The sequence below is a fragment of the Mizuhopecten yessoensis genome, unplaced genomic scaffold, assembly GCF_002113885.1.
Source record: "Mizuhopecten yessoensis strain PY_sf001 unplaced genomic scaffold, ASM211388v2 scaffold8213, whole genome shotgun sequence".
Lineage (NCBI taxonomy): Eukaryota > Metazoa > Mollusca > Bivalvia > Pectinida > Pectinidae > Mizuhopecten > Mizuhopecten yessoensis.
Genome location: NW_018407435.1, coordinates 62,586 through 73,949, shown reverse-complemented (window position 1 = coordinate 73,949; position 11,364 = coordinate 62,586). Strand labels below are relative to the sequence as shown.

At 36.2% G+C, this 11,364-nt stretch overlaps 2 protein-coding genes across 3 annotated transcripts in view; one reads left to right on the top strand and one right to left on the bottom strand.

The window, feature by feature from the left end:
* The window catches only part of LOC110455416 (probable E3 ubiquitin-protein ligase HECTD2), a 71,470-nt gene that overhangs the window by 36,663 nt on the left and 23,443 nt on the right, over positions 1-11,364 (bottom strand). For both annotated transcript variants that reach the window (XM_021505543.1, XM_021505544.1), the window contains exons 4-5: positions 7,091-7,180; positions 6,761-6,822 (exon numbers count right to left, since the gene is read on the bottom strand). In XM_021505543.1, coding sequence (XP_021361218.1) covers positions 6,761-6,822; positions 7,091-7,180 — 152 coding nt within the window. The remainder of the gene's footprint in view (positions 1-6,760; positions 6,823-7,090; positions 7,181-11,364) is intronic.
* LOC110455417 (P2X purinoceptor 7-like) lies at positions 385-3,009 on the top strand. The gene is made up of 3 exons (XM_021505546.1): positions 385-855; positions 2,306-2,527; positions 2,757-3,009. The coding sequence occupies exons 1-3, from the start codon at positions 662-664 to the stop codon at positions 2,911-2,913; spliced, it is 573 nt and encodes a 190-aa protein (XP_021361221.1). The 5' UTR covers positions 385-661; the 3' UTR covers positions 2,914-3,009.

The window sequence follows — 11,364 nt, the reverse complement described above, 5'->3', positions numbered from 1 at the left end:
GGGGAGGGAGGGGTGTCTTATTGTGGGAGAAAACTGGGGTACTCGGAGAAAACCCATATTGTCGGACAGATGACCCCATACCTTTCACGTCCCATCGTGGAATCAAACCCAGCCACCTTGGTGAAAGGCAAGTACGCTGCACCACCCGACCACCCTAACTATGTTTAATAGATAGTGAACTGGGAGTGAAGAGAATACCCTTGAAAAAAATTAACTGTAATCAGCAATCTGTGTCCATTTGATGTTTCCTATATTTGATTTCTAAAGGTTTTAGTTAAACTCATTCACCCCTGAAATTTCTTAATGAACTATTCCAACCTTTGAATTGGAAGAGTTTAAATGTGTCCCCAGTGGTTAATGAGTTAAAGGATTTGTGCAACAGTGGTCAAAAATGTGTCAAAATAATCTTTAAACTCATTTAAATAACCTTTTTTTACGGGAATGTAATTCAACATTCCGATAATGTATAATTGTTTCGTTTATGGGCTGATGTTGTAGCGCGGAGAACACCAAGCTGGAGTTAATGAGCTCGCTGGTCACGTGATCGCGTGACGTCATAATAGGACGAGGGTTTCCCCAAGCTATCCTTAGCCTCTCGCGTACTTGACCTTGGCTCACTTCGATATCTACTGAAAACCTCGTAAATTTATCAACAAACACCATGTCAGATACCGATAGCGATGTTCCTGAAGTTGGGGGTGAGCTTGATATTTTACCCTACCAATTTGAACCCGCGAGAAAACACGTAGATCGAGTTACAGAAGAAATGTATTCGTCACAATCAGAGACAGACGAGTCTGATGACGGGGACGACCATGCCAGGGCACGAGACATCCGCACAGACAACATCGCATGGTATGTCACCTCAAGAAATTGAGAAATAAAATATAACTACGAGTACATGTTTTGTTGAAGAAATCGCAAACTTCCGATTTATGTCGAAATGATTGCCAAAACAGCAAAAGTTTTTCTCTTGATTCCCATTCTCCCTGCCCCTCCCTAGGCCTAAACGCGGAAACGTTCAACATCTTTCATAAGCCGATTGAGGATTACCGATTTTAAATGTATTTTGTTTATAACAAAGAAAAGAAATAAATGTTCACAGGAAAATACTTCATATGTGCATACATAATCACATATTTATAACGTCTTTTCGCGGAATCAGATTCAAAGCTAGATAAAAGTAAATTTATGTGTATGTTTTGTTTTCATTTTTCGTACGTCATCACTGAAATACAATAGATTGCGAAATTATTTCTTTTATACTTGTATATATATTTAGGCTAAAATAACCCATTCCTGGAGGGTATTTTTTTTTTAATTGCAAAGGAATTTTTTTCAAATAATTAATTTACCTAAACGTTACTATTTGGTTGAATGTTTTGTTCCTATTATCACAAAAATATAATTCAATAAATAAAATCCTATAGGATTTTTTTTTCATCTCTTTATTTGCTGCATCTTGTAAATCTTTCAGCTGGGGAATCTTCAATGAATAAAAAGTCCCGAGTATATATGATAAAAAAAAATGCAGTCTTTCCTTTACAATTTTAAACCGGTGATATTTTTTAAAAATTCAATATTGTGCTGTTAATCAATGCAACAATTACTCTATTTTCACAAAATGATACCTGTTCTTTGTTACTATTTCTAAAGTAATAAGACACCAGTCCCTAACCCTACCAAGCTTTTACATTTTCACACCTTTGGCAAACTTCTTTCTGTAAGATTGTATGAATAATCCTCTTAATATCTTGGTACAGATCTTCACCTAAATACTTGGTTATAATGATTACACAACAACAAAACAGGATTTCAGGATTGTATTTTTTTCATAAATTTGCAAACTTGTGAGCTTATCTCCAATCTCTGTTGGAATGGATAAGCCTATATGCATTCCTTTACCCCAAAACAATAACTAAATCATGAGGACAACAAAAAGCTCAAAACTTGTTGATGCCACTAAAATTCAAATGATCAAATAATATGATGGATTATTGTGGCTAAGACCAAAACAAAATCTGTGTATTTCCTGTAACCAGACACAGGTCTTCCTCTAATTTATGTGGAAAATACTCAGAGGGCAATCAAAAATTGAAGCTTTACAACAGACAGATAGAATTGCAATTATAAATCAATATATATAGATAATAAAGGCCAAAGCAGAATATATCTGTTTCTTATTTACTTGAATTTTATGTGAACATCAGGTCAGGCATATTGCACAAATTATGTTGTCAGCATATGTAATATAAAATTCAAATTATATACAAATCATATATAGATCTAGTACTTTGAATTCCAGGTGTGATTGTGAATGCTGCACAGCCATGACAACAGAGACAGAATGCCTGTGTTGCCAGGAAATTGACTTGATCTGCACAAAGACTGAGGAAAAAGGAATCATGTGTATCACAAATCATGAGGGTTTCATTGCAAACTGCTTAAATAGAGATGTCTTGGAAGTCTCACTTTTAGAGTTTGTCGAGCATGATGGGCCTATTGATGACAATGAGCCAATTAATGAGTAAGTAGGGTCATACAAGTCAATTTAACACAAAAATATCAAACTCAAAGTTCTCATTCAGCAGCCAACTGCTAACTCTATTGTTATGTACATATATATATATCATATGGCATTTACAAATTGTCTTCTCAATACCACAACTGCTGTCAAGTTATTGTCTTTTGTAACACATTGTCTTTTAGAACACATAAAATCAGTGTGTAATAGTTGTGCATTTTATCGTCCTCAGACTATACAGATACATCGCCTACAGGCGATTTACTCGGTGGATATGGCATCGCCTTGGGAAAAGGAATCGAAAGGTGATCCCTGCATGTGCTGTTGTCAAGATACGGGCAACATTTCCATCGGAGGAGTACTGTGGTTTTAAGTATGTCAGGCCATAGGTGAACATGTGGCATCAGAGATCCCTGGACTCACACCATTTCGGGCAATGAACCTTGACCTATGTCTTTCAATTAATTCACTCTTGTTGACATGCTGGTAGGAGTCTGTAAGAGGTGGAGGAATCTGTCCAAAACTTTCCCTTCCATCAACAATGGCAGTGGTGTAGTTTTGCAGATCCATTCGCCTGTCTATGCAAGCCTGGAGCAGGAGAGCCACATAGCCTAATAGCAAAAAACAAAACTTAATAACCTGATTGACATTTGAATAGAACTGACTGTTTTACCTATTGTTAAAAGCTGTCGTAATTTCTAACATGAAAATGCTTGATATATTTCATTGTTTCTTATTTTTGCTTATGGTAATGTAACGATAAAAAAGCATTGATATTTTTTCAGATCTGTCCAATATTTTCTCCACTGATACAAATTGTACACCTCTGTTATTCTTGAGCAACTCTTAAAAAATAGCTAGAATTTCCCTTACAAAAGAGTTCTGCATCTGATAAATACTTCAGCTTTTACATCGAAAAATAACACTACCTGGGTACTCACCATATGTTGGTCGAGTCTTGCATGGTTTTACAACCACTTCTTTTCCTTTCTTGGCCTTGGGATAGGAAATTTGCCATTTCTGCTGCCCATCTTTTGTCACTGCTCTCCTATTTTTACTATTTTCATTATAGTGTAAGGCTGCAAGGTACAATCTGTAAAGCAAACAATAAAACCTGTTTTAGTGACACAAGAAATTGTGATATTTTCAATCATACAGTCAGTGAAACCTGTATAGTCTGACATCCTGTGGAACACAAACATTTTTTTTTTGAAATTGACCTTTCTTATCTGCCCACAAACTGTCAATTCCACCAACACATGTACATGAAACATGAAATATTGGTCAGAGTACCTGTCTAATCTGACAGGATGCAAGTAAGCACTGGTCCAATTATGTAGTTAAAATAGAAACAGGATACAGCATTGAATTTAAATGCATGTTGTTGTAAACAGGATGTCAGACTACTGAACATTTGTATTAGAAAAGTTTTATTTAACCTGTTCCCTTAATAGATATTTAAAGTACCATATATATTTATCATTGTTGTTATCATTTTTCATACCACGTATGCTATAGCAATATATACATTATGTTCTTTTTCTCCCAATAGCATGTATATAATTGCAGTGTTCTCATTGCATTTTTGGACTGATACAGATATTCCAACAAAGAAATCACAAATTGACACTTATACTTCAAAACACTGACATTTTTTGACAACTTCTGAAGATGAACAAATGAAGACAGATGTCTTTTAAAACGTGGGTGTGTGAATTAGCTGTTATATTTATATAATTCTTGTTAAAAATTTAAATGGGTTAAGGTTAGCAACAAATCTGTGACTTACATCTGCTTTTTGGCGTTTGGCGTATGCACCTCTGGCTGTCTTTGGTGACGAAAACCTGTCTGTATTAGCTGTATTTTCTCTCTCCATCAGTGGAATGTCCGGCAATGCGTCAAAGTTCAATCCCAAACTCTCGAATTTCGAATTGTGGTACTGGAACATGTCCATTGAAAAATGCACACTGCATAAGGTGTGATGATTTGTTGCTGTGAAGCTGGACCTTCGACAGTAATGTTCCCATGTCGATCTCTGCACGGGATTCTTCGGGAATTTGAAGAACGAAATTCCGCTTCCTTTCTTCAGTCTATTAGAACAACCGAAAGCCGCACAAAACACCATTTTACCAAATAAAAGTACACACCAACTTTCATTCAAAAAGTTACGTTGTCTTTCACAACAAGATTTCCTGTTTACGCTAACTCGGAGACTGTGATCAGCTGATACGATATGTAAACAAACAGTGTAATATGGCGGCGGCTTGATTTTTCGCGGACTATTATGACGTCACAAGGGAGTGGCCTCGTTCCGGGTCACGAAATATGCATAAATGAGAGGTCAACTCGTATGACCCAATAGTCGTGTCACTTCAATGTAACCAGACAACGCGTGTGGGATTGGGCGTTTTAATAAGGGTTTAAAACACAACTTTTTTATAATACAGAATTTTTATTTTTCGTTGCACAAATCCTTTAAAGGAAAGAAATAATATGTTTGTTTTTTTCCCCATTAATGCATTGGAAACACACAAAGTATTTGATTTAGTAATTAAGCACTCCGAGTCTATCGCTCAAATGGATCATAAAGCAACCATGGGAAATTATTCTTATTACATACAATTCCTCCAATGGAGAAGAAAGATTTTAAAGATGAAAACCCCGAAATTCCCTTTTGGGTCACGCAACTCTCTACCCCCAGTTGGGCCACTCCTACCCTTTATACAAAACCGAGTCCCCTTGGCCCAAGGATGCTCCAAACCAATATTTGTAGAAGAAGGATTTTAAAGGTTTACCTCTATTTCCCTTATTTGGCCCCACCCCTCTACCCTTAGGGGGGGCCACACCCACTCCTTATGCTAGATTGATCAGTCCCCTTGGCCCAAGAATGCTCCAAAACAAATTAGGATGAATTCCCATACTCACTATGGTAGAAGAAGAATTTCAAAAGATTTTTACCTCTATTTCCCCTATTGGGCCCCACAACTGTGCCCCCAGGGGGGGGCCACATCCACACTTTATACTAGATTGAGTCCCCTTGGCCCAAGAATACTCCAAAACAAATTAGGATGAATTCTCTTAATCACTATGGTAGAAGAAGGATTTCAAAAGATTTTTACCTCTATTTCCCCTATTGGGCCCCACAACTGTGCCCCCAGGAGGTACAAACCCACAAATTATAAAAAAAAAATGAGTCCCCTTGGCCCAAGGATGCTCCAAACAAAATTAGGATGGAAGAAGGATTTTAAATGTTTATCTCTATTTCCCCTTTGTTGAAGGGACGGGATGTTTAAGGACAGAAACAAGGATAGGCGACGCTTATGAATATTTATAAGGGGTGATGGTTTATTAGGTTAAATAATTAACACTTAGTTTTTGGTTCTAAAATTGATATTATGACAGAAACATTTATTGTTTATTTTAATATTGAAATATTGAAATGACAACTGTAATGTAAATAACGTAAATTCTGATACATTAACATTTTGAGGGTTTGGAGTAAATTGACAGGGCTTACATATATCATACAATGCACCTCTATTTACAAGACGGTATGGTAAAATATAAGCTGAAAGCCTTATCTTGTACAGGTAAATCTTGTGTTCATCCGAAATCGTTACCACATAGAGTCTTTTCTGACCAGATTAATTAATGAGCTAAGGCCGATGTGTCGTAAAGGATATAGCTGAAACAGCGAGGTTCGACTGTGGATATCTTGAACGATGGTATCCATACGCTGAAATCAATACCACTCTTTCCTGAGTGGTATAGGGATAAATATTTTATTTCTAAGCACCTATTCTTGTTTCCTTCAAGCCTAACAGCTGCTGTTAACATTTTAATGTAATGTACAGACAGACTGTGGTTATATTTTTGGTTTGCAATTTCTGTAATTTTTTACAATGACAGCGTCAATCAACATCTTTCATAAACATTCTGGAAAAAGCATTCGACATCTCTGCATGATTGATATGTTATTTGCAACCGTCTGCTGTACAATAGACGCTTTAGGCTTTATTTGCAACCGTCTGCTGTACAATAGACGCTTTAGGCTAACGGTAATCATGCATAATTTACGGGAGAATTAATGTAGGAAGGTTGTAGAATATGACAAACACACACCAGCCAAGTGCCATAGAGTATTGTCACGTCTGTGTTTTTACAAAACCGTACTATAATGCATCCCATGACACAAAAATTCCACACCAGGAAGTCATTTGAATGTATAAAACTTACTTCTTGTCCTTTAGTAGGCTGTTAATGATGGACTTGAGAACACATTTCTGGATGTCCTGGGGCTGAAACAGACATCATACAATTTCATCAAAAACGGGGGGAAAAAACATGTATTATTGCCCCCATTTGACCAATCTTTTCATCTCATCTGACTTTTATCCTTTGAAAATGTTCGGTTCACTAAAACCTAATTAAATTTCATAGTAACGTAGGACAGTTATATTTTTTTAGAAAAAGTCTGGTAAACGAAAAATCTTTATTTTTTTATTAATTCAAATATATATTCAATAGAATGCGAGTGTTCTGCAACATTTCTCTTTAAAAACTTACCAGGTTTGGCAACAGGTCATAGACAAAGTTGACTAATTCTAACTTGAGGCCAGATTCTTCTAGCGTCTTGTATTCCTTATTGGGGTCTCGCTATAAGGATAAAAGAAGTTATATTTACATTTATTTAATATTCCTTATCTTTTGTCAGCCTTCATGTCATTATCAAGCAGTAGCTGTATAAAATCAACTACCGTGTTCACCGTAATAAGCACTCAGGGCACTTTAAACAACAAGAGGCCCAATTGGGCCTGCATCGCTCACCTGGTATAAATCTCAAACTTGTAACCTTAAAAGTGATCTAAAATAAAGCTACAGGCAAAATATCAGTATTTATGATTAAAATTCATTCAAAAGACCCTGTTATTTTCTTTTAAAACATTTCACCCCTGTGATTGAAAGTCGAACAAAGTCATTATGTTGAACAAATTTTATAGCCTTTCATCTCAGGATGCAACTTGCAAAGTATCAACATCCTGGGACCCATGGTTATTCAGAAAAGGTTGTTTAAAGATTTTAAACAAATTTGACCCCTGTGACCTTGAATATAAGTCAAAGTCATTCAATTTAACAAACATACTAGTCCTTGATCCCAGCATGCTGCTGACTAAATATCAACATCCTGATCAGCCTTTTGGTTATTCAAAACAAGTTGTTTAAATATTTTGAACATATTTGCTCCTTGTGACCTTGAATATGATTCAAGGTCATTCGTTTGAACAAACTTGGTAGCCCTTTATCCCAGCATGTTACTGGCTAAATATTATCACCCTAGGCCTCTTGGTTATTCAGAAGAAGTTGTCTAAATGTTTTTAACATATTTGACCCTAGTGACCTTGAATATGATTCAAGGTCATATATTTAAACAAACTTGGTAGCCCTTGATCCTAGTATGCTACTGACTAAATATCATCACCCTGGGCATTTTGGTTATTGAGAAGAAGTTGTTTAAAGTTTTTAACATATTTAACCCCTGTGACCTTGAATATAAGTCAAGGTCAATTATTTGAACAAACTTGGTAGCCCTTTATTTCAGCATGTTACTGGCTAAATATTATCACTCTAGGCCTCTTGGTTATTCAGAAGAAGTTGTTTAAAGGTTAAAAACATATTTGACCCCTGTGACCTTGAATATAACTCAAGGTCATTTATTTGAACAAACTTGGTAGCCCTTCATTTCAGCATTTTACTGGCCAACTATCATCACCTTAGGCCTCTTGGTTATTCAGAAGAAGTTGTTTAAAGGTTAAAAACATATTTGACCCCTGTGACCTTGAATATAAGTCAAGGTCATTTATTTGAACAAACTTGGTAGCCCTTCATCCCAGCATGTTACTGGCCAAATATCAACACCCTAGGCCTCTTGGTTATTCAGAAGAAGTTGTCGCCTGTCGCAGTGTTCAACCAGTTAGGTTCTACACCCCAGTAAACCCAGTAAATCGCTTCACATAGGCAACCACCAATTATTCACTAAAACAGGTATTTTCGTTTTATGATATCTATGAACATGACTGCAACGACCCAATAAAACACATCACATTTGTATTTCAGGGTTTTTGCAGGGGCATTATGCCTTTTAATGCATATCAATGCATATTAATAATCAATACTGTTTATCAATAGAGTCTGCATATTACTGTTTCGCAGTGATGGGCTGATGATCGATTATAATCGAAAATTGATCAGTACACCATTTCCTATTCAAATTGTCGATTACAAATTCCCTAATTGATATAATCAGTCCAACATTATAAAGTATTTAAATGTCTTCCATGTAAAGTATGCATTGAAAGCCATATATTCTTATGATTTATGATATATGATTGATAAAAATACATAAAAGTTTATTGATATCCATTCATTATAAAGAATTTTGTTTTGATTTGGTCTTATTATTAACACCTAAGGGCCCACTTGTATAAAACATCTCAACTCTTGAGATTTCCTCAAGTCTAAGATTTCCCATAGACAGTACATTGCTTGAGATTTTCCTTAACTTTGAGATGTTTTATACAAGTGCATGGGCCCAGGTCATTTAAGGATGTGCCTCCATGTGTGTTGTGTATGTGTGCACTGTGTGTATGTGTGTTGTATATGTGTGTTGTGTATGTGTGTTGTATATGTGTGTTGTGTATGTGTTGTATATGTGTGTTGTGTATGTGTGTATGTGTGTTGTGTATGTGGTTGTGTATGTGTATTGTATATGTGTGCCGGAGACAGGGTATGTTTGTGTACTTGCCTCCCTGTGATAGTGCAGATCTAATGCCGACTTCATAGTGCTACACAAGAACTAAACCTAATGTATAGCGAACAACTCTGTCTATTGATGTAATAGTAGCTTTATTTGGGTATTCAGTTCTATAAAATTATCAACCAATCATGCAATCGATCATCAAATCATACCCCCGCCGCCTTGGTGAAAGGCGAGTGACTGTTATCCCCCACGCCAACCAACCAACCTTTTAACATGTAATATACATGATTATTTCAACCTGAAAATTTTGAAAACTTAAATTGAAAAAAATCTATAAATAAGACTACTTTCCACAATTCAATATGCTGACACACAAGGTATTCATATGCTAACTGGAAAGATTTTTTTTCAATAATGCTCTTTAGTATAACCAGGAATCCAAATTCAGCAGAAATGTAAATATTAAACTAAAGATATTTTATATCAAATGTTTCTTATAATGTATACAGTTTTTTGGCAATGGTATTCAGGGATCAAACATTATCAAATTTCTTTTTTTTAATTTTTCTTTTCATTTTGATACTTAATAAATGAATCCATTTCACATGTTAGAGACTAAAGACTTTCCCTAATAGCTGAGGTTGAGGTTCTGTGTGTTCCGTTATCCCTTGCTTGGATACTGTACCCAGTATGCAGGGGGGATTATGGGTTAGGGGAAAACTAAGTGTAATATTCAATCGCAGCAAGCTGTTCGGGCGAAACCCGTAGACGCAAACAAATAAATACACCTACATGTACCTATCCCGAGATTGTTGCGATTAAATATCACACTTAGTGTTCCCTAATAGCTTGTATTACACAATAACCCGACCTTACATTTAATAGTTACTGTGTTCCAGAGCAAGGATCCGTATCCAGATACATAAGGGTATAGGGCCTTACATGCTTATTGATCCGATCATTCTACTTTATATCGATCTATTTATTAAGTCCGCCAGGTACATCCACCCCACAAAGAGTCCGGGTCCGGAGGCTGATGATCAATATACCATATTGTATTACATGTATATAAGGTATCATTGATTACATACAACATAAAGCAGAAGATACCTCGCATGTTACTTGCCTTATTGAATGTCACAATGTTTAAACAGTCAACTATAACGTTTCACACGCCAAACCTAGTTTATTGGATTTTAGGTCAGTAGTCAATATCGTTTGTTGACACTAATTTGTCAATATTTATTCTTGCAAAACTACATGTCAAATACATAAGGGAAAAAAAGCAACATATTATGGACTAACTTTTAAAATTTTAAGTATTACAGGGGTGTACAATTCCACTTAACCTAATGCCAGAGGTTAGTAGATGTCAGAGCAATTAAAAATGTTCAATATATACCATAAAAATGTAAGTTGGGCTATAATATAACGGTTAGTCTAACTGCGGACTAAGATTCAAAAAATTAAAATAACATCACATGTGTAGTGAGAGATGGTGTATGCTAGAAAATAAACATGACATGGTGTGCAGTGAGAGATGGTGTATGCTAGAAGATCAACATCACATGGTGTGTAGTGAGAGATGATGTATGCTATAAGATCAACATGACATGGTGTGCAGTGAGAGATGGTGTATGCTACAAGATCAACATCACATGGTGTGGAGTGAGAGATGGTGTATGCCAGAAGATCAACATGGCATGGTGTGCTGGAAGAGATGGTGTATGCTAGACAATCAACATGACATGGTGTGTAGTGAGAGATGGTGTACGCTAGAAAATAAACATGACATGGAGTGCAGTGAGAGATGGTGTATGCTACAAGATCAACATCACATGGTGTGGAGTGAGAGATGGTGTATGCCAGAAGATCAACATGGCATGGTGTGCTGGAAGAGATGGTGTATACTATAAGATTAACATGACATGGTGTGAAGTGAGAGATGGTGTATGCTAGAAAATAGACATGACATGGTGTGCAGTGAGAGATGGTGCATGCTAGAAGATCAACATCACATGGTGTGTAGTGAGAGATGGTGTATGCCAGAAGATCAACATGACATGGTGTGCTGGAAGAGATG